Below are 24,107 nucleotides of genomic sequence, written 5' to 3' on the forward strand. Positions count from 1 at the left end.
AGGCATGGTACAAAAATCGTGATAAAACAAGAAATTCAAGCAATAGGACTAACCTGACTAAGGTATCCAAACAGTTGCTCACCTGTCTAATAAACATTATTAAAGCGTCTTTGGTGTTTCCATGGTTTCTACAGAAGTAAACCTGGAAATCGAGGGTAACGTGGTCATCACACTGACGCCGTTACACTGGTTAAAATGGCTGATTTCTCTGGAGTTAAACATTATTGGTACACAAGTCAACAACATTGTTTTAGTGTTTTTTAAAATCCACAAATCTTACATATTGTTCCTTAAGAAACAAATGGGCCTGGTTTCACAGACAGCTAGATTGAGCCAGGAGTAGGCCGTAAATTAGGAAGCTTTTATGAACGTGCCTTTGAAAAAAAACATTAACATATGTCATAGCAAGTTGCTTTCAGTTAAGACAGCTCAAAAATGCTTGGCTTAAGCTTTGTAAAACTTGTACAATGATGGCAATGATGTAACCAAATTAAGTACAGATCTAGTTACAAACTACCAAGTCGTTAATAAGCCCCAAGTTGGGTTTTTTCATACAAAACTAAAGAATGTTAAACTCTTAAACAGTCCTACAAATAAGTATTTCTGAATATTGAACCATTGGCGTTTATTTTGACAAAAATGTGCACGGTAAACTTTTTTTTTTTTTAAGTAGCCTACTATTTATAAAGTTTCTGCGCCGGATTATGAATAGGCTACACTTTATGTTTTTAGCCAAAGTAGCGATACAACGTGCGGGCGTCTACGTTAACCAGACTAATAAAATGATGTCACGCAGGCTGTGCTTAGCCCCTTCAGTCAGCCTCACTGAACACACAGCGTTCGTCACGAAATGGGCGGGTCTGAAGTGAATAAACGTGTAACTATTGGACATTCCATCTGCCTATCACTTCCTGTCGCCATTCTATTGGCAACGAGCATGCGGGTTTATCTCTCCATCTCTTGCTGCTCTTGTATAAATGCCGCTTACTTTTCTACAGCAACCTCCGCCGGAAATTATAGTTCCTATTATCAATTCATTTTTCCTTAAAGCATACCTATTAAACATTGACTGACAAATGATTAACAACCATTGTGCGCGTCCTGACTCATCCGTGCATTTTAATCCGTAGACCTTGTCGAATAAACTCTTGACTCCCCTGGGCACATGAAACTGGACACCCGAGCGTTTGAGGCCCCTCTTTCCATGCGGAGGAATACATTGTTGCTGCTCACAATGTGGATGGAGGTGGTCAAGATGTCTACTAGAAGAATGAATTCACCTCAATTGTAACAACATAAAGGAAGTCGTGGCGCGGGATTGTTTGGATACAGACCTGCAACATTGTATTTGTGACGTTTGTGTTTTGTAGGAGGATGTCAAAGGAGAAATAACACACATTGTTGCGCCTATCAGCCTTTAATGCGCCGTGCTTCAAATTCTTTCAAGTTTTATGTTTTTTCCCCTGCGAGATTCAACCATTCTTTTTTACAACTGGATGTAATACAACTGATAAACAGAGGTAATGCTTTTTGGTTATTTTGTAGTGTTTTACTGGGTTGCTAAGTTGAATAATTTTAGTCTCTCATTTACATCAGAGAAGTCACATAATTGCGTATTGAAGTTCAATATAGCAAGTTTTTGGGATGTCTGCTTATGGAAGTGGGGGGATGCAGAGTTTTTTTTTTTTTTTTTGCTTGCTTAGTGGCTGTGGTGGTGGTGGGAAGTCCTACCCAGTTTTTGTGCTGGTGGTCTTTAACCCAGTTCTATCCTAACAGAAATGACTCCTTTGTCCTTTTATCAAAGTAAGGATTAGTTTTGTGGGGCGCGAATGAGTTGAACGGACTAAGAGCGAGAGCTGTCAGTGCAAATTTAATTGACAAATTACTAATGACTAAAGTTACATATGCTACATTTGTTACAGTACTTGTTAAAATATATCACTTCCGACTAAACTTGAGCACCTAGTTGTAGTGCGTTGTATCCAGGTTTGCTTTTCACAAAGCCTTTGGTTAATACGGTTACTTCGTTGAATATTTTTGGCAGGAAATTCCTCGTGCCCCCACCCCCACTCGCCTTCATCAAATCGCGAGTCTCTTGAGGAAAAGTTGACATTTTGTCGCGGTACTTTTATTAACTTTAGCTTTATCCCCAGCCAAGCTCGTACGTTTATCTCACAACACCATGAATAATTGAGAATAATCGGCCGGAGGCCTGGTTAATATTGATAATAATGCCGTGCTTATCAAAATTACGTGCGTGCGATCGATGTGGCCTATCGGTTTTTGAAATGGTTTGCTATCGGAATACAATAAGTTTACAACTGAGAATAAATATTGACATTGTTCATGTCTGGGTAAGCTTAGCCGTACTTACACAAAGAAAGGGACGTGACTAAACACTAGTTCCACTTTCAATAATTCAGATGTGTTTTTTTTAAATAGGCTAGACCTTATCGTGGTATATTTTCCGTATTTTTATGCATAACGTGGATTTAGTTCGGGTTGGCTACATTATGGTGCTTAGTGGCAACACTGTTGCGCTCTCTTACAACTAGACTAACCGCCAATAAACTGCAGTGATGATAGCAGACTAAAGACAATTTTATTTTAAAGGCACGAAATGCCTTCCAAACGCGTTTTTCCTGGTTTTCGGTGTCACCTCATCCGTTTATTTATTTTTTTGCCGTAGGTGTGTGTTTGTGTTGTGTGAGAGTCAAGATAGGAACATTTACCGTTAGGGTGGGAATCGTAGGAATTTAACGATTCTGCTTCAGTTTCCTCATAATGATTCTGGTTTCCTAACTATTCCTCGACGAATTTAAAGCTTTTGGCGAAATCATGTTTTGAGGAAAAATGCTACAAATATTGCATTTACAACAGTATTTTGGCAAATTGTGTGAACATTTCAGATTTAAACAGAACCGGAGTGATATAGGCTAGCCTACATGTAACACTTTTTGCAAAGGTGTGTTCACACTTTTACAGACTTTTAGAGACACCATTAATGCAATTCTTTAAAACCGGGCTTAATTCTAAATGGAAATAGTAAACAAACAAAAGGTAGCCTTGCATATTTCATTCATTTTAGGCCCATGATGTGTAGGCCTGTCTTATGCACGTTGTCATATGAACAACCAGTTAGTAATTATGCTTATTTAAGTCGTTAATTTCGAATCAGATATAACGAAAGTAAAAACTTATAAGTGGGCTAGATTAATTCATCAACAGCACCGACTGATTCATAAGGATTGTTGATGCACGACACAGAACCGGTTCATAAGAATCATTCGTTCGAAAATGGAATCACGCGGGTTGAGCTGTATTTTGCATCACTTAAAAGAATCGGCTCCTAGAGTCATTGGTTCAAGAATCGGACTAGTCTGATCGCGTATTTCATACTGTAGATTCAATAATAAGAAGAATTGAAGAAACTGTCAGAATACGGTGATCTGAGCGCTTGAGAACTGTTATAGGACCTGTACGTCATAAATCATGCATTTCCATTTTTCATGTATAGGCCTAAAAAGAACCGGTTTTCGATTTCCAACCCTAATACTATGGCCTTCACCTCGTACGTCAACCAGCAGGGCTGATCATAGCAGTTAAAACGGCTCCATGTCTAGTTTCTGAGACATTTGTCAGATTTTACATGGAACAATGCCAGTATAGGCTACTGAGTGAAATATAGGCCTATATGTAGCCTACGTGTGATTTGGCTTTGTTTTGGTTTGCGTGAATTTTGATATCTTTAATGTCTTTTTTACTGAGGGGGGCTACATGTTTTTATTCAGCTGCTTTTGTTTGGGAGTCAAGAAAGCAGTGTGAATAAAATGTATTTGCAAGGTGTAAAAACACTTTTATTTTAGCCATTGGCTTGCAATAGTGTTATAATCAGACTGTTGATGGGAAAGGCTAATAAGAACTGCTAAAGCACACCACCTGTTGGCATGCAATAGCGTACAGGACTCCTTAAAGGGATAGTTCACCCAAAATGTTTAATTACCCCATGATTTTCTCACCCTCAAGCCTTCCTATGTGTATATGACTTTCTTCTTTCAGACAAATACAATCGGAGTTATATAAAAAAAATGTCATGGCTCTTCCAAGCTTTTTTATGGCATTGAATGGAGGATGATATTTTGAACAATTTGAAGCCCAAAAAAGCACATCCATCCATGATAAAAAATAATCCATACGGCTCTAGTGGGTTAATAAAGGCCGTCTGAAGTGAAGCGATGCAGTTGAGTAAGAAAAATATCCATATTTATATAACTTCCAGCATACGGCCTTGAAGAAAGTAGAAAGAAAGTCATGTACACCTAGGATGGATTGAGGGTCAGAAAATCATGGGGTAATTTTCATTTTTGGGTGAACTATCCCTTTAAGATGCCACTGAGAAAAGTTTGATCAAATTGGCAACTTTTAAAACATTTTACTCCAGTTGGAGGTTGTTTAAATGTTTTCCTCCTTTGTTTGATTGTCTCCTTTTATGCAAAACTACTGGCCAGATAACTATAAATCATACACAGGATAGAGATGTACAATAAGTTAAGAACACTGATTTGCATGTTCCATGTGCTGATGGATATCATTATTTCATGGAAACTGAATTATTGCTGATTTCATTTAGTTTCATTGCTGTCCTGATGTTGCATAACACAACAATTTTACTAAGAGTGATTGATATTACAAAACTGGTTGAGGACACGGATAGAAGGACTGACAAAAAAATGGTTTTACTTTTTCTTGTAATGCTTTTCTAGCCATATCGTTGTAACGCAAGACTAAGTGTAAAACATGCTGGATGTCCTCGGCCAAATTTATTATCAGGCAAGTTTTAGGTTTAAGATTGAATTCTTGGACAAAGATAATAACTTGGCACTGATGTTTCGTGAAACCTCCTCAAGCAATGCATAGTTAGTTAATTAAATTTAGTAAAATTTTTCAATCCATCCATGTCAAAAAATGTGGAACATGCAAACTCTGGTAATATACTCTTATGAGATATGTATATTATAAGTACAATACACTTCCACTTCTATCTACTATTCCATACGACAACACTTGACTTGCACTTCATCACTGCCTTTCTCATTCATCTGGTCTTTAGACGGCTCGCCACAGCTGTCTCTTACTCTGCTTTTCTCCTGCAGGGTGCTTTAAAGACCGAGTGGTATGAACGAGGCGCACCAGAGAATGGCTACAGTGGGAACAGATAAGGAACTCAGTGACCTGTTGGATTTCAGTGCGGTAAGGAAGAAACTGGAGTCTGTCATTGATCTGGACAAAAACTGCTTTATAGATTTGCATCTATCCTTATTTTCTTCTACAAAATCTGACCTTGTAGTCAGGGGTTATCAGTTTTTCTTCATTCCTCTTTGGACTGATCGCATCTCACGTCGCAACGCTGAATGTATGGAAGTGTTGTTGGTGGCTATAAACATGATAATGGATCATTAAATCATGTGCAATCCTCCGACTGGCTTCTGAGAAGTGTGGTTTGCCATTTGAAACGTCTTCGGCATAATAACCATCACTCAATCCTCTCTAATTTTAACATCTCACCATTTTTTTCCTCCTTATCCTTTCATTTATTATTCTCCATTCACCTGTTGTTAAAAATTGATTATTCCTGGCGGTCATGCCATCCTAAATAGCATTAAAAAATAGCGAATATAAAAATGTTAATCGCTTGATTCATTGGATGGCTCGACCATGCTTAATTTATTGCATTGGAAAATTGCCATCTACTGAAGCAGTGAATCAATTAAGACAATACATTGATAATCAGACGTGCCAGACCAAATGCATTATGATCTCACATCTAATTACAAATTGTTGATGGTTTAGTCACTCCCTCATATCGCATTAATTTTCCAGCCTTGAACTTTTGCAAAAACCGAAGGATTTGCGGATTATGCATTCAGAATCTTCTTTCTCGTGGTGTAAAAGATGTTTCGCATCATGAAAAATGTCTACCACACCAGAATGTCTCTCACATGCACCATGCAAGGCTGGCACTGTTGCTGCTTACAGGTTTATCTTTGCACTTCAAAAACAAAGACATCATCAATCCAAGTAAACGGGTGTTCTTCATCCATTTCTCTGAAACCTTCAAACCTACAAACCTTCTTTGTAGTTTAATCCAAGGATGCATCTTTAAAGAGCTGTACTACTTTATGAGTTTTTTTTTTCTTTTCCAGATTGATTCATTTTAGTGGGTTATATCTGGCAAAGGTGATGTGACCTTAAGCATTAAACGTTTGAACTAGTTTGTCACATTGCGTTGAGCCTATTGAAGCGAGTTTGCTGTGATATGCTATTATGCTTAACTCGATCTCTGTTTCTTATTTATCTGTTGTAGATGTTTGCGCCACCTGTGGCTAATGGGAAGAACAGACCAACCACACTTGCTAGCAGTCAATTTAGTGGTTCAGGTAAATATTCACTACTAAACGCATGCCATTTTTTTGCTTGTTTAAAGAGAAATGCCACATATTATTTGTGTTTAATAAGTTTAAAGTGGTGTGTTTTTTTTTATAGCAGTTGAGGTGTTTGGGCTAGTTGCTAAGTGCTCACTCCTCTCAACAGAGCAAAAGAACATGCTTCTTCTTGTTTTCCTAAATCCCCTCTTTTATGAATACACTGTAGTATATCCAGAGTCATAGCTTGGGGCATTTTTGCATCCCTTTGAACTGGTTGTTCTGTTGAAGCACCTATTGCACAAACTTGTACATCATAAAAACTTTGTTAGGTCAAGAGGAGGGACTGATTAGTTGCATTGCTGTTTGTAAAAATGGCTGAGTCCTAAACATTTTAACAGCCCAAATCTCATTGTCAGTTAAAAAGTTTGTATTTTGCTTTGTTTCTATGTTTGTCATCTTTTTCTTTATAACCAGTTGCACACCCCACTCTTACATGTTATTTTTGCTCCCATTGTTGGCTGGTTTTGCTCCAGTTAGGATTGTTTCACAAGCTGTCAAAGGCATGAACATCCCATGCGTTTCTCTTCAAGTCTTTCCAGCGTGTCTGTCTGTATCCCAATCGACACTCCAAACATTAGCCTTGAATAAGAACAATCTGAGAACAAAGACTTAAATAAAGGCCTTACGGTCTCCAAATGATTCCCCCACCCCACCGCGTAAAACACTCCTCCCCCCACACAAGAAAACACTTTCTCCCCCTGCCAACTGACAGGAAATGGACCTACTCTGCAACAAAGCTCTCTCATACCTCCCACCACCCCGCAGGAGGCCGCATGAAAACAGCAAAAGAAACACCGTGAAAGATCACCAGCTTCACTCTCGGTCTGTGGTGGCCTAAAGTGCCAATTACATAGCAGGGCCAAGCTAATGTCTCAGTTTGAGATTTTTATTGCGAGAGCTACCTGACACCGAGGTGACCCCGACTCTTAAATCTGTCACTTGGGAGATGCTTCTAGAAGGTCTCCACATCAGTCAACATAAACCTCAGTATTCAGTTTAACTCTTAAAGGAAGGGTTCAGTAAATCTTAAGCTCTGTTGGCATCATTTGTAGGCATCTTCTCGTTTACCACAGAAAATAATTATGACCCTATCCTCAGCTTTTTATTAAGAAGCTTTTTAAAGGTTTTTAAATCACTTGCGTTTGTCCTTAAAGTGTATTATTTGAACTGTAAAGTTGTCAGTTTTGTGTTGAGACCACTGTTCCAGCCAGATAAACTTTTAGTTATTCATCACCAATTGTTTGAAGTCTTCTATTTGTAAAAAGGTTTTCTTTTGCACAAATTGTCCAAAAGTTCATTACATGGTCATGACAGGAATTGCAAGTTTTGTATATACTTTTGCACAGGCAAGGTTATAATTTGTAATTTATCAAACTAGTCATGTTAAAAACTTATGTCTTCTAAACTGTGTATTTTAACATTTATTGTGTTGCCCTGTCCTTCTTTTTAAAGAACTATGGGACAAGTCATATTTTATTGTCTGTGGTAACGTGACAAATTCTGTTGATAGAGCTTGACTTTATTCAACCCAAAACATTCCTTAAAAATCCCCCTAAAAGTGTTGTAACATAAACTGTGATCTTGAATTAAACCTTTTTCCTTGCATGGACTGGATAACTGTTCAGCTTTAAACCGTGATTTACAAATTGGCCAGTACTTAAACTTCTGACTGTCCCCTATGATTCAATCTGAAAATCCACAAAGTAAGGACATGTTTAGAGGAAGCAATGGCCTTCAGAAGTGCATCTGTTCCTCAAGACAAAAGTGCTCGGAAGGGTGCTAATTGCATTAGGCCATCTCCTCCCCCCTCCTTGGGCATAGCCTTGCTGTTTGTGGGAGTTCTTGCATGGGAGGACTTCACCAGGCGTCCTCTCGCTCACCTCCACAGCTGCCCAACACGTCACCCACTGAGGACAGCGTTAGGACAGGACAGAGCCCATTTCCCCCCGATTACACCCCAACACACACACACACACACACAGTCTTTATGACTTCACATTTTATATCTGCTGCGATCTGAACATGAATAATGGCACGCTGTGGAGCTGATGCATTTGAAGGAGTGTATAAAGGAAATGATCTTTCCTCAACGCAGGAAATGGAATCAGTTCCTGCTTGACTGAATGTCAGATTTGTCTTTGTAGAATTGCATTTTGATGCTTGCAGCAAATAAGTGTCCAATAACTCAAAAGATAAATTGCATTGTTGTATATGCAAAACCAAATCTGACTGAAAAAGCACCAGTTTAGTTTGCTAATATGGTCGTTCCAATTGTCAGTCCTACTGACAAATGCCATCCAAAGCCATTCGCCATGTTAAACCTCTTATATGGTCCTTCTGCATCTGAATCCGTATCTCTGCCACTTCATTTTTCCCCCACATAAGATGATTCTGCCAGGGAGATTCTTTCACTCACTCAGTCAGTGCCCACTTCATTTCCCATGCTGCCTGCGTGGGCTCCATAGATCACGGCTGTCAGCGTGGATGTCGCTATTTGCTCTGCTTTGTTAGCTTCATCACTCATGCTCAGCCTTCAGTGGCCGCTCTGGCTGAGACCCCCTCTTCTCTCACACATTTTTAATTAGACCTAAAAAAAAAAATCAAAAGGAGAATATGAATATTCATAAACCAACTGCATTAATATGCACAATTATGCAAATCAGCATGCAATTAAGCCATGTGTCTTTGGAGAGCTTTGCATTAAGGCATAAGACAGGAGGCAGAGGGGAATGCTTTATGAGGAATTTCTGCTCCAGTACACTTTAAAACGTTTCCGCAATGTTTTTGAATATCCATATTTCTACATATAAAGCATATTGATGGCAATGAGGAGAACCTTGTACACACACACACTACATATCCTGTATACCTTGTTCTGAGACCTGTGTTGTCCCTATGGGTCTCCACTCCCAATTGTACAATGATGCTAATTTCGCAATTCTTTGATCAGCCTGTTTTTGTTCTGCTTGCCGTGATATTCCTCCCCCCAACTTGTCTTAATGAGATCCAGTGACTGAATGAATGCTCCCTTTATGGTCAGTGATGTTGAGGCTTGCTGAATGACATGGATATTAGTGTGGTGTGATGGTTTTGGATGAGATCCAGAGACTGTCTGACAAGCACCGAGAACCAGCCGCCAAATGTCCAATGGCCTTATTGCATGAACGGAGAATTAAGAAGGATCTTGATGGGAAGGTTTAGTGCATGCCAGAATTGGAGAATTGGTCTGACAGCTTGTGATCAATTGCTTTGTAGGTATGGAAGAGCGCAGTAGTACTTGGGCTGCCGGAGATCAAAACAGTCCATCTTTTAACCAGGTACGGGCAAACCCAATGCCTTGTTGGCCGTCTAAAGGTGTTGTTTGGGCATGTTTTATAGTTTTGACCTGCTTCTGTCTGTGCTTTTTCAGAGCTATGGAGAGGGTTCGCACTACAATGAACATGATGGACTATCTTCCCCATTCCTTGGCACAGGGATTAGTGGTGAGTTTTACCAATGTTTGGTTGGTTGATCTCAAAGCCGCTGGTGTAGAAACTGCCCCATGGGTTGCCTCGAGGTTGCCCAAGGTAAATGAGCTCATTTTTGGCCTCACCAAATGGATTCACTCTAAGAAGTCAATTCACTCTTAATTGACTTGTGATTCCTCCGATCATTGTGTTTTTTGGACATATGTATTTGTTAACAACACCCACTATTTTTTTACTCATAGGTAAGAATGAAAGGGGTCCATACTCTTCCTTTGGGGGCCAGGTAAGTTTAATCACGTCAAAGAGCAACTCTTGAAAGTGCTTCACCTCCTTGATATCATCCTCTCTCTTTTGATCCAAACCCACCAATCTGTTGTTCCCTATAGCCGGGGTTCTTGCCCTCAGACATCGCCATGCCTTCTGCAGATGCCATGTCCCCATCCGGTCTGAAGTCAGGCTCACAATTCTACCCTTCATACCCCAACAACCCCCGAAGACGCCCCTCTGATGGAGCCATGGGTAAAGAACATGCATCTCTTACTAGACTTGTGTTGGATCAGTCAATATTGAAAGAAAAAGAGTACCATGTCTGTTTTAATCTTTTTCACAGATCCCCAACCAAAAAAGATCAGGAAGCCGCCAGGACTGCCATCTTCAGTGAGTGACCTTTCCGAAATATTCTCTCACCAATGTTTCCCATGAGAAAGTTTTTTAAAGATTAAGATCTCAATTTTAAGATCTCATGTTTTTAATTATTAGGAAATACACTGATGTTAAGTCAGCAAAGTTATGCTCTTAAGCTTTTATGGTAAGCTTTTCTGCCAATGCTAAAGTACGTAAGAATTATATAGTGTCCATTACAGGAACTTTTAGAGTTGACTTCAGTACTTATGGCACCTAAAATGGTGTGGCATCTGAAATGGTTTGACATTAGTCCCAAAGCATATAGACAAGGGTTGTCACTGGAGGAGCACCTTCCTACAGAGTTTAGCTCTACAATAGAGTTAACATACATGCCTTAAAGAGGTCGCCCTCCAGTAGAAGGATTGGACACCGCTGCTATAGATCTTATTTGGAGCAGAAACATATTTAATATGGCGTGAACAACCAAGAAAAAGGCAGTGAGTGTTAGACATAAGAGTCCTCCTAAAAGATTCTATTGATGTGTCAATCGTTTAGCCAACAAAACATACCGTCTGTTCAATCAAAAGTTTGTCCACTGGAATGTTTTTGGAAGGATGTGTTTTAATTTGCGTCAAAATAAGAAGACCTCTTCCATGACTAAACTAAGGTTCATAATATTTCTGAACCTTTGGCCATTGCAAGTCGACATTAACTTGAGGAAACATGCAAGTAGCCATACCCCTTTCCAAACCACTTCTTTTGAGTAATGGGATGCGTAACTGTTGTTTCATAGTCTAAATCCACATTAGCTCAACACTTTGCCCTCTAAACCCTCTCCCCAAACACGATCCTACAGATTTGCCCATGCTAGACCTTATCCTCCCCCTCTTCCAAAGTGACCCAGTTGTGAGTCCGTTTTTTCTCTCTCTCTCTCTCTCTCTCTCTCTCTCTCTCTCTCTCTCTCTCTCTCTCTCTCTCTCTCTCTCTCTCTCTCTCTCTCTCTCTCTCTCTCTCTCTCTCTCTCTCTCTCTCTCTCTCTCTCTCTCTCTCTCTCTCTCTCTCTCTCTCTCTCTCTCTCGCTCGCCGCTTGTCTTAGCTCAGATTAATGGCTTCTGATGAGCTAGGGTTCTAGCTCCTGCTGAATCCCACTCTATGGCTCAGTATAACTTCCTCTTGTGCCGCCACAGCATTATAACACCCCAATGATTGCGCCAATGCTCACCTGCTACTTTTAGCATGCATTAGACATTTTAAGTTTAAATCCAAATTTGGCTCAGCACTAAAGGATATTGATCCTTAACTTGTCTGGGCTTGCCTTGATCTTGTCGAGTGCATCAACAAATCATTGTGAGGATGTGTTTCCTGGTGAACTTCAGAGAAGAGGGCCATTCGCAGGTTTTTTTCCCCTCCCTCATTTGTTCTTTTATGTGGTTTCTACATAATCGACCAGTCTATTTTGCTCCACTCCTACCACTTCTTCAGCAAGACCTCTCCCCCCACTGTTCTCACCCCTCCCCTCTTCAGCCCAGCTGCCTGTGGAGTTGGACGGGCTCCAGGAGTAGGCAGATGGCTCTGTAATTAGAAGTGCATCTCTCCATTCCCATCCCACTTCTCCCTGTTAAATCAAATTACAGGCAAAAGAGAAATATCGCTTTGCTGGATTTGTATTCTCCACTGGCCCTAGACCCACCCGCCCGTCGGCGCCCCCTCCCTCCCAAACACTCGCTCATGTATGCGCACATACAGACAAACATACAAATCATACATGTTAAAACGTGCTTGTTGGTGAATACGCTGTATGAACGTATGCCTCGAGGCTCCTGTATTCAGACGAATTTCCGATCATCATTCAGTTCCATTTAAGGCTTCCTATGAAAGATATATATATATATATATATATTGTATAATAGTATAATTTAGTTATATAATTATTATTATTAAAAACAAAACAAGTACCTGGTTTTTCCATTACAGTGTTATGGGAGATGTCATTACCCAGTGTGCTTAGCTTGATTTGGACTCACTCTTAGTGATTGTGCTCCCTGTAGCTGCCCTCCCTCTCCTTTTTTGGCTCATGGGAGTGCGAGAGGAAGCGCCGACTGTGCCATGAGATGGCCGTGGCGCATTTCCCAGCATGCTCTGTTCTCTGTCCCTGCCACTTTATCTGAGGGGGCACTATGGAAACACGCGTACACGTCATTTGTACCGAAAACCACAAAGTGCTTGCCAGCTTCATGGGATCCATACCAAGTTGCGCATTCATGTGAAAGCGATTTGCCTTGGTTTTTTTGTCCATATGAACCCTGTTACTATACGAATGTCATGTTTCTTCGTGTCCTTCATGTACCTTGTTTATAAATGCAGGTTTATGCTGCCACCTCTGGTGATGACTATATCCGTGATGGTGCTGCCTACCCAGGCTCCAAACCTGGCACTGTGTACCCAGGATCTTTTTACATGCAAGGTGTGTATATGGGGAAATACAATTATGCAGAAGTCTGTGCCACATCTAAAAACCCAATCTCCTCAAGCCCTAATGTGATGCTAATATTAATTGGTACATATTATGTTCACGCAGACATGTTGCAAACAGATTATTAATGATTAAGCAATTATCTTGTAGTTTTGTTTGTTTGATTTGTTTGAAATTAGGAACATGCACAAAGACAAATGTTTCTGTGGATTATGATAGCATGTCTGCACAGGTTCTTGTGCTGCTAACTAGTATTGATCCTTCCCATCTGCCTTTGTGTTCGCAGAGGGCCTACACTCCTCTTCGGACCACTGGGCCCCCTCTGGACCCTTAGGTCAGTCAGGATACACGGCTATGCTGGGGAATTCGCCACACATCAATCAGCCTGGCTCCTTCTCCGCAATAAACGCACAAGACAGGATGGTATGGCTTCTGAAAATTTTGAAGGTTTTGGAGAAGGGCTTAAATTTCAGAAGCTCCAATCACTGCGTTTGTCTCTACAGAACTACCCTTTACATGGAGCGGACGTCAATGGTTTCCATTCGGGCTCCGCAGCCTATAGCCACTCATCCTCCATGAATGGATCAGACAGCATTTTGGGTAAATTACCTTCATCGTTTTAATTGAATGTCCTCTAGGTTGTGAAATGAGCTTGTAATTGGGTTCAGATTGGATCTTAAAGTTGATTCTTCTTGTGAAATCAATTTTGGTCTTAGACTAGTCTGAACTTGAACTATAATTGAGGAAATGGCCTTCAATCTTTCATTCAGATTTTGAATGGTTATTTTTAGCGGATTAGCAAATTATGGATCAGATGAGGAGACATGACATTGATGTAATAAATGAAGGTAATAAGTTCTCTCATTCTCCCCCTCAGCCAATAGAGGCCCAGTCGCAAGCAGCTCAGGTGATGAGATCGGAAAAGCTCTTGCTTCGGTGAGTGAGCTTCCATTAATCACCATGAAAGAGCATTTGGCCATGTGAAGTCAAAGGATTATTCAGACTTTCAATGATCCTTTCATTACAGATTATTATTAGCCATATAGTTGGAGGTGTGCCGAGCTTCAAATTTAGTCATGTTCCATGTGTTTTTGATTGACAGATTTACCCTTCGGACCACAACAGCAACAACTTCTCCTCCACTCCTTCCACTCCTGTGGGCTCCCCTCAGGGCATTGCAAGTAAGATACGCTGTCTTATTCTGTCAAAGGTAGATCCGGTTCATTAGATCTGTTTGTGTTGATGGGTACCAAGACAAATATGTGAATGCAGAAGAAGCCAGAAGAATCGTAAATCATTCCCTTTAGATTGATGGGCTTTGTGTAGGCCGAGGTGTAAATGTGAATATGAAGCTCTAGAGCGCCATCTTGTGTTACAGTGGCCTTCCACGTGTTCCACACTAAGGCTTTGTATCATGTTCTTCTTAGCAGGTGCAGCACAGTGGTCGAGAGCTTCTGGCCAGACTGCTCTGTCTCCTAACTATGAGGGTGGACTACATGCACTTGTAAGTTTTAAAAGATCCCTTTTCAATGGCTCAAGTGTCACTTTTTGATTGGGCATTATTATTAAATACTATTATTTATATATTAAAACATTTAGTTATAAATTTCTCCATTTTTAAAATGCATCATGATATAAAATACCTCCTGATATAAAATTGTATGTATTCTTTAAGGTAAATATCAATAATATTTCTCCACAGCAGAACAAAATGGAAGACCGACTGGAGGAGGCCATTCACGTGCTCCGAAGTCATGCGGTGGGTCAGGCCCCGGGAATTCCTGGAGCCCATGCCGACATGCATGGTCTACTGGGTGCCGTCTCCACATCCAGCGGATCCATGGGGGGTCTCCCTCAGACCTTTTCCAACCCAGGACTGCCCCTAAGTAACAGACACCCTGCCATGGTTAGTGTGGAGACTTAGTAGTATGATTCAATGGATAACACAAAATGGCATCTGTGGAATTATCTTTTTAGTGAATTGGTTTATTTGGATGCAGTAGTCATTATTAGTATTGCTTACAATTTATTTTAAGGTGATCTTGTTAGTGTAATTACACAAAAACAATTAGTAATATTAATTAGCAACATGTACTCACTATAGGGTTTGGTTTAGGGACTGTTGCTTGTATTTTACTGAATTTACTGTTGTTACTATAGTAAGTACATCTTACATGTAATAAGGACACTAAAATAAAGTGTTGCCTTAATATTATTTAATACATAATATATGTTAATAATTCATATTAATGTCAAATATTATAATATTTGTTTTTAAAACGAGTATGTGTGTGTGTGTGTGTATACTAGGGCTGTCAATGTTAAACGCATGTGATTAATTCAAAATCCTTAACGCGTTACAATAATTTAACGCAAATAAATGAATGAAGCATGCGAAATTGCGTCATTAACTTAATTTGCGTCACGCAGTTAGATGATCTTGGGAGTCGTGAGTTTATCACACAATGGCGCAAGCACCTGTAACCCCTTAACCCGATTTCGCTTCTCTGTTTACGATCAGATAATTTTAAGCCGCTAAACTCCAGGAAAGTTTTCAGTCCAATGATCCTGTAAGCGAATTCATTCAAACGATCAGTCCAAAACTGCGCTAAAGAAAACCAGGCTGATTGCATCAGAGATGGCAGAGAGAATAGAGACTCACGTTGTGTTTTCAGTGAATTATTCATTCTAGTGTGTGTGTCATATTCTGTGATTGTTTCTGAAGAGCGTGAGCCTTACGCATCGCGCTGTGTGAAATACAGACTGAGCGGAACGTCAAAACATCCCACCGCTGTATGGCCGGATGATACGCAAACTATGTTTCTTGGCTGGATAAAGCAAACCAGCATCTCGCTAGTAAAGTTTTGATGGATGAGGATTGCAATCAAGGTAAAGACGATTGCGGTGACGTACAGGAGTCGTACAGTACGCACGCGTGAGTCAGTTAAATTGATTCGCAAACATGTGGTACTGTTCGGTATCGCAACTGGACTTGTTTCAAATGTAAACAAGTCTAACTGTAGCACTGTACACTGTGAAATAATGTAATTTTTTTCATGGGTGCTTTGTTGTGCATACATTTATGAATTTTAAGGACTCCTTATAGCATTCGGTTATTTGGTGTTCTTTTGGAGTCTCAGTGTCCCTTTTTTGGAAAGACACCTAAATTTACATTAAAAACAATGTGAAAATCCCCTTTTTTAATTCAAATGATAAACAAGATAAAAAGGTGTGATTAATTGCAATTTAAAAACTTTATATATATTAGGGCTGTCAACTAAATATTTTTTTCTGTCGAGTAGTCACTCGTCATTTAAGCCATTCTACTGGGATGTTTATGATATTAATTGAATTAGTTAAATATATACTTGGGGCGTGGCATTGGAAAATGGTTTCAGTTTCAGGGCTGAGAAAGAATATTAAATGTAACAATGTTCTACATTACAGAGAAATTCTAAACCATAATAATGAGCATTTAAGATATAAATTAAGCTCTCAAGCGCACGCACAAAGCATGCTACAGTGCAAAAGTAATGATTATGATCATGTTGGGAGAACAAAAACGCAGGGAGACTGTCTGATTTATTCATTATTAATCGATTTCTGAGTCCGTGTCGGCTGCAAAGATGTTAGCGATGCTGATTCGTCATCTTCATAGTGTAGTGGATGCGGATTTAGAGAGAAATGCATGTCAAGTTAAGCATGCAGTAAGCGCGGTACTAATTTAGCTTTCACACTCACGGCACGAACACTTGGATATGCGCCTAATAATATTGATCTAGGTTAACATTAACGTTAGAGCGAGCGGCCATGTAAAGTGTCTAGCGTTGTGCTACTACTTGTTTCAAATGATGTACTAAATGCATTAAAGTTTTATGCGGCCACACTGGAGAAATTATGCAATCTGATAGGAAATTTTAGAAGTTTTCAGTGTGTGTGTGTGCATAACTTTAATGTAACTGTCTACTTTTTGTTACTTTTTCAAAAGCGCAATACCTTCGCTTTAGTTTAACAACTATCAGTAGCTACCGTTTCAAATTAGCATCCCAAACGGTAATAACAGGACCGTAGTTTAGATCATGTAACACAAAACAATAATAATGCACCTGTGGGTATTGATATGTGCTAATTACTCTCCCTTGTTGCACTTGCCTGCAGGCTGGAAGCCATCATGACGACCATGCCTGCCTTCCTCCCAGCAGCACCCTGTTGCAGCCAGCTCATGCTTCAGGCACCCCACAGCCTGGAGGAGCACCGGAGGGTTTTAACAGTGAGCAGCAGTTTCAATTTCTCTTTCTGAACCTACCCAACATGTAAACAACAGATGCAAACGCTGAAAGTTGCGAGTTAGTTTCAGCGTGAAGCATTTGACGGTTTTCTGTCTCTAGATTCAAGTTTGCCCGGAGGCTTGGCCCACTCCACGCATTCGTCAAACAAATCCGACGTTAAGAATGAAGACAAGGAGGACGACGAGAACTCCTCTGTGGCCGATAAGTCTGAAGAAGAGAAGAAGGAAAGCAAACAGTCTCGCACCAGACCAAGGTACATGTTCGCCTCATAATGCATGAAAATGGCTGGACGTTTTCAGAACCAAAAACGCTCTGGCACATGATGGTTTGAAGCAAGTCTGCGTTGTCTTAATATGATCTACTACAACAATTGTCTACATTTCTGTCTGTCTTCACATGGGGCCAGGCCTGATTTTAAAAGTGTTTGGGCATCCCCGACACACAAAGTACCATGTTTTATAGTGTTCTCCCCTCCCCCATTTCCCAAACTCTCACATTGTTTTCAGAAAGGAGGTGTTTGCCCATCAAGTCCTTTCAAGTTTATCAGACCAGGGAGACGAGTAAGTCTATCTCCCACCATAGAGTGCATGTTTGTGAAAGACTCCGGATGCTCACTTGATCGCTTTTAAAACATTAAATGTCTGAATGATATTGTGTACAAAATGAATTTACAGTATGCTTCCATTGGCTTTTAAAGCCATTGAAACACTATAAGATGATTTTGATACAGGTGGGACTCTCCTATATGACGTTTTCATGAGTATAAACTAGAACCGTAGGTCTTTGAATGTGCAAAGCACTGCAAAATCAGCAGACAAAGCTCTTTTTTATATATAAATCTTTTAATTCAACATTCATCTCTTGATCTAAAAGGGGTTAGTGATTTTTATATACTACCAGGAAAAAGTTTGGACATTTTTATTCTTTATCTGTAACTGACTGTATATTGGATAAAGGTAGGTGAATGCTCATCATACGACGATAAGAAGCATGACAGGAGAGAGAGAACTGTTCAACTCTTTATAACTGCTTTGAATGTTCACATCCACTGGCATCGTTCAGTTTGGGCTGAATATTCTACAGCTGTGGTAGGCCACGAGGTATTAAATGTGGTCTTTATTAACACCTGAAGAAAATGGCGGAGCAAGTGACAGTGAAACTGAAAGTAAATCACAACCAGCAGCATACTTGATATAAGTTTCAGAATAAAAGTCCTTACAATATGCCACATATATGGAACTAAGAACATGATCATTATCATGAAATAGTGAAAATGATAAAGTCAGCAAAACTATGAAGTATAAAAATTATGACGTGAGGTGCATGCTGGGAGTTTGCATTTATGCTGCTTTTCTTCACTATCTGGTCCAACTCATGCAAAAAGTACAGGTAATTTTGTAAAGAAATCTATTCAGTTGTCAAAAGGTTTGGAGTCAGTAATTTTTTTTCTTCTTCTTTGAGATCTTGAAAAAAACTGTTTTTATTCCAAATAAATACTTTTCTTTTTAACTTTCGGTAAAAATATCAGTTTTCACACAAAAATATAGCAGTACACCTGTTTTCAACATTGATAATAATAATAAGAAATGTTTCTTGAGCATCAAATCAGCATTAGAATGATTTCTGAAGGATCATGTGACACTGATGACGAGTTATGTTGCTGAAAATTCCGCTTTGTCATGAAATTAAATAAAAAAGTGAATTTAAATTGTAAAAATATTTTTCTGTGGTTTTTATCATGTGGCCTTGGTGAGCATAAGAAACTTCTCTCAAATGCATAAAAAAACACAAAAAATTACCGACCCCAAACATTTGAACAGTGGTGCATATAGACAAAATATGTTTCTACTAAACTAATTTCATGTATGCATAAGCCTTTAGATCAAAAGGTATTTATCACAAGAAAACATTTATGTCAGGTGTGACCTAACATTTTACTGGTACAGCTTTAAGATGTTTATAATGGTTCACATTTATGCTTGGTAATATGCTTGAGCAGGCACCCGTTTTTTTATCGCATTATTTATCTTTTTTTAATGATTATTGTTTATTTGTTTTTTGTATTTAAAGCAATTTTTTCCTTAAAAAAAAAAAACCTGAAAAGTAAATGTATATGTCATTGTCTCTGCAGTCTAGATGATGAAGATGATGAGGATTTGCCGCCAGAGTTGAAGGTCGAGAGGGAGAAGGAGCGACGAGTGGCCAACAACGCACGAGAGCGACTGCGCGTGCGCGACATCAACGAGGCCTTCAAAGAGCTGGGCCGCATGTGCCAGCTGCACCTGACCAACGATAAACCCCAGACCAAACTGCTCATCCTGCACCAGGCCGTCAACGTGATACTAAACTTGGAGCAACAAGTCCGTGGTATGTGTTTTCATCCTTATTATCGATTTTTCTGTATCTAAACACAACAGCATTTACTTGTATAATGAGATTCTGAATATTCATGGGGAAATTATAGGCTGGGGGTGAAATATGGTAGGCTTTGATTAAACTTTGTCCACTTGGCCTTGTATACATCAACAGAAAATTCATTTTAAAAGGTATTACATTTAAAAGAAGACTTATTTTATCAATGCAATGCTTTGTTACATGGACAGCTATACTTTTCTAAAATTGAATACTTCCTTTTAAGTGAATCAACTGCTGTTCATTTAGCCTTTTTACATTAATTTTCATCCAGAACGCAACCTGAACCCCAAAGCAGCTTGTCTGAAGCGACGCGAAGAGGAGAAAGTGTCCGGGGTGGTTGGAGACACTCAAATGCAGCTGTCCGGACCACATCAAGGCCTTGGAGGAGATGGACGCAACTCTGTCAGTCACATGTGATCATGTGGTACGTTCATGTCCATTTATACATGGCCTCACTTTGTGTAACAGGTGATGCAAACACTTTCTGTTCACTAGTAGATATTTCCACCATTAAATTATGAACATAAATGGCTACAAAAGAAGAAGAATGGCTCAGAATGGCTCTGGCCACTGTGAAGGACTTGTATCTGTCATTCCCAAAATGAACTGATGCTCTATTGGCTTCAAAAGGAGACCCTACACCATACTAACTTAAGCTGCCAATGCAATATTTAATTCAATACGTTTTATTTAACGAGAACATTAATATAAATCCCTCAACATGGCTGTTTTCTTTCCTTAGATCCAGTGAAATTTCTTGGGGCTCCTGGAAGAAGTGACCTTGAATCTCTTCCACCGTTCTCACCCTCTCTGTGCATATCGTGACTCGGAAAGCATATCATCCACGAAATAAAGAGATGCACCCTTCAAACCATTTTGGACACATGAACCGACCCGCCAAAACTGACACAGCAGATTTTGTCCGTGATCACTCCAGACCGCAATTACCAGCACAAATGTGAAGAACTCTTTCTCAAGTCGTTTTGTATTTTTCTGCTTCCCAACAACGATGGATCATAGGAATAGACACATTTCTGACCACAACTGACATTTTTTCCACTGCAGAGAGTTTTGATCGAAAGACGAGACAAACGTCAATTTAATCATGGATTTGTGCCTAATTGTTACGTTTTATATAAGACGCAAACTGCTTACTCGTGTGGAACAAAAGTTTGGGAGTTGCTTGTATATGAGCAAGTCTTTTTTTGTTTTTGTTTTTTTTAAATGTGGTTTGTCATTCCCTACTGAAAGGTACAGTCTTACATGCATTGTGTAACCAAACCCCATGAGAAGTGGGGCGAACCTGTGGTGCTTTTGAGGACGGCATTTCCTAGCAGGCCTCTGCTCTGTGGGCCAGGGCTCTTCCAGAAAGGGAGAAAAGCACATGGGCATTCGCAGCTCTCCAGACTGTTTCATCTCTTTGGAAATATCACGCATCATCAGCTCTCACGATGCTATTGACAAGTTCAGCCAATCGGAAGAAACTGCTTCACAAAAGGAACATGAGCTTTTGTTACAATGACGACTATGCTTGGATTCCATTGCATTTCCAAGCACAAAATTGCCAAGTTGACCTTTCACCTCTTTCCTTTCGTAAGCCCTTTTTATTTTTTTCACCAGGATACGTTCAGTCATCACTCGCTCGCATCGTTGCCAAAAGTCTGAAAGTGTACACAAGTCCACCTCATGCATATGTAATGGATGTTATTTCGATTTGAGAAAAGAAAAAAAAAAATGTAAGAATATATATAAATATATATATTTTTGTTAGTCTATACATTGTAGATTTCTAAATAACAAAAACATATTAGTTTGAAGTGTCTATAGCGCAAGTGAACGGTCCGATGCGCCGTATGATTTCAAAAGACCCTGCGTATATTTTCAGAAACGCAAGGTTTGGGCGAGGCGACCCACCCTTAATTTTATCCCAGATGCCCGCCAATAGCTCTATGCTCATGATAAAGGGATTTGATAATGATGATTGAAGGCGTGTTGAGGTTTAAGACCTCGTGATGGTTTCCTGATTTCAGGGAACTGTACGTCACTAGAAGTGTTCTTAGGCAATGGTGTAGTGTGTAAGCAACATTCGCCATCATTTCAGTCTCGCCAATGCACATAATGCAACCTGTTTGAATGTAATATTCAAATGTACACGATCTCACGTCTCCATCAGACTGGCTTACTGTGAGTTTAGTTGATCATATTGTCATTTCAAGGTGTACGTCTCAACCCGATTTTTGTCATGTGCGTGAGATGATGTTCCCTGATGGTTTGAATTATGTATGTAGGTAAAAAAAAAAAATGGTGTTATAACCTGTGTAATTGTCAAAATGTCCACAATGGATATGATTTCTGAGTAATAACATTTCACCGTAAGGGGGATACTGAACTTAGGTTGTCCTAAAGTATAATGGAAACATAATATTAATTCTTGATAAATATAAAAAGTTCTTGAACATTTATATATTGTGGCCTTCTTATTCTCAAGACTGTCATTTTTTGAGAGTGATGCCTTGTCAGTGCCTAAACTTACTTTCATTGTAAACTTGACCATTTGTTTTATTATTTCAAAATGCAAAAATGGCTCATCCATCTTTTTGGATTTGTTTCGTTTCTTTCTGGAAGTATCTGTGTTGTAGTATTTAATCTGCAATTTAGAAACATGGTAGTCTTTCATCCTCATTATTATGCTGTGTGTGTGCGTGTGTGTGTGTGTGTACCTTTTTGGCAATTTTAGGATTCACTTCCTGTCATCTTTGGCTCAACTAGGTTGGAATTTGTTTTTTGTTTTGCTTTTGAGACGCTAGTGTCCTGTGATCTGTGAAGCACACCAGAAAATTGAAGGATCTTGGTCGATTCATCAGATGGGGGCCGGAAATGCTAGACTGTTATTCTCAAGTAATTCTTTTATTATCCATCTGATACCATCTCAAATGCATGTTCATTTTGAAAGTATCTATAAAATATGAGTGCTGGACTTGTTTTTGCCCCCTGCTTAATGTTTTAGATGCTGGAGGAGTGTTGTCATGTCATCATGGATTTTCTTGTCTGAAATTACTTTCTTTTTAATCCCTGAAGCATCTTGAATGTCCAACTGAGTGAACATTTTGAATGAATGGTCGTGCGCCGAAGTAAGATTGCTGCCATGATTTCCATCAGAATTAAGAAGTGTGTGAATTTTACAGAACCTGGTGTCTTGCAGTTGCAGTAGGGACATGAACAATACTGCTGTTGTCTTCAGAGTGCCTCCGGTTTTTGTCTTTATTATTTTTCGTCTTTGTTTTTATAAATATATATATAAAGTAGGTATTGAGAACTGTCCTGTATATAACAGTAATGTAGCAATAAATGTGCCATTTTTAATAACAGAATTATACATTTTTTTCAATGTCTTGCTTTGGATCTTGTATACCTTCAAATGAGTTAAATAAAAGAAAACATTGTAATAAAAGTCTTACCATTGCGTGTCTTTTGCCAGAAATGCTTAGAGTGAAGAGAGAGCTCTTCCCGTCAACACTTTTTTTTTACAGTCTATGGTTCAGTCACACCAAGAACGATAGTTATAAAGAGTTAGCATCCACACACCAACGGACGATACTGATTAAAATAAGCGCGCTGAAGCTTAAAATCCTCGCGCGCTTTAAAGACGGATTCTGGTTGGATGTCAAGGTGTATCATAAAAATAAAAACCGGCTTTAGCCTAAAATTTGAACGTTTGATAGCTTTAACTTTATATGTATTGTCCTTGATGTGAAAATGCCTTTAAACTACTATAGTTATAACAGTAGTTTACGTTTATATGCTACTACCTAAAAAAAAAAAAACATGAATATATTTTAAAGATTTTAAGTTGTGACAACTTAGTTATTTCTAGTAGCAACAAGAGTTGTTGCTACTAGGTAACTTGTAAACATATGGATTGGTAAGTCCGGTACACGCTTGTGAATCTGTGCTCACGGTTATTTATTTAATCAATTTTATTTTATTTTTTTACTTGTGATAAATGCCTTGGTGCATTATTCAAGTCAATAAATTTGGGCATCAGCAGTATTTTCTGCCATTTTCATTACAAAGCCTTATTTTAAAACGTTGCCTAAAACACTACATAGCTGTTTTATGCAAATTAGCAGTCTGCACAGTTCCAGAATTTTCTATCAGGCTGATAACGGGCAGCCTGGGGTCCTGAAACAGCCATTTCAACTTGTTTACTTATTGAACAGGAGGTTTGTGAGAAGATGCAAAAGATTATAAAGCTGATCGGACCTAAATATGTCTCAATTGCCAGAACGTGGTATGTTCATCCTTGATTTATTGAAGAATCAAGTATGTTAACTTAAGAGTCGAGCAGCTACTC

The 24,107-nt window shown here is 39.3% G+C and overlaps 1 protein-coding gene across 4 annotated transcripts; it reads left to right on the forward strand.

The window, feature by feature from the left end:
* Positions 1 to 899: 899 nt before the first annotated feature.
* Positions 900 to 23,197, forward strand: tcf3b (transcription factor 3b). Of its 4 annotated transcripts, XM_079592811.1 has the most exons (22): positions 900 to 1,246; positions 1,371 to 1,520; positions 5,154 to 5,250; positions 6,365 to 6,437; positions 9,741 to 9,802; positions 9,895 to 9,967; positions 10,195 to 10,235; positions 10,339 to 10,471; positions 10,563 to 10,609; positions 12,941 to 13,040; positions 13,336 to 13,472; positions 13,553 to 13,649; positions 13,927 to 13,985; positions 14,152 to 14,230; positions 14,477 to 14,553; positions 14,752 to 14,955; positions 17,208 to 17,319; positions 17,438 to 17,591; positions 17,845 to 17,898; positions 19,470 to 19,705; positions 20,025 to 20,177; positions 20,496 to 23,197. In XM_079592811.1, exons 3-21 carry the CDS (start codon positions 5,176 to 5,178, stop codon positions 20,168 to 20,170), a joined length of 1,959 nt encoding a protein of 652 aa, XP_079448937.1. In that variant the 5' UTR covers positions 900 to 1,246; positions 1,371 to 1,520; positions 5,154 to 5,175; the 3' UTR covers positions 20,171 to 20,177; positions 20,496 to 23,197. The 4 variants fall into 4 exon arrangements, with proteins under 4 accessions (XP_079448937.1, XP_079448936.1, XP_079448938.1 ...); XM_079592810.1 differs by having other exon boundaries at positions 956 to 1,520; XM_079592812.1 differs by having other exon boundaries at positions 1,003 to 1,520; positions 14,755 to 14,955.
* Positions 23,198 to 24,107: the final 910 nt, after the last annotated feature.

Source organism: Phoxinus phoxinus (genome assembly GCF_949152265.1).
Source record: "Phoxinus phoxinus genome assembly, chromosome: 20".
Classification (NCBI taxonomy): Eukaryota; Metazoa; Chordata; class Actinopteri; order Cypriniformes; family Leuciscidae; genus Phoxinus; species Phoxinus phoxinus.

What these genes read in the sequence shown, in the direction of transcription:
- tcf3b (XM_079592811.1), top strand. Translation starts at nt 5,176, where the DNA reads ATGAACGAGGCGCACCAGAGAATGGCTACAGTGGGAACAGATAAGGAA. An exon ending in CCCCTCTGATGGAGCCATGG is followed by an intron (nt 10,472 to 10,562) that starts GTAAAGAACATG and finishes TCTTTTTCACAG; the next exon opens with ATCCCCAACCAAAAAAGATC. An exon ending in TGGATCAGACAGCATTTTGG is followed by an intron (nt 13,650 to 13,926) that starts GTAAATTACCTT and finishes TCTCCCCCTCAG; the next exon opens with CCAATAGAGGCCCAGTCGCA.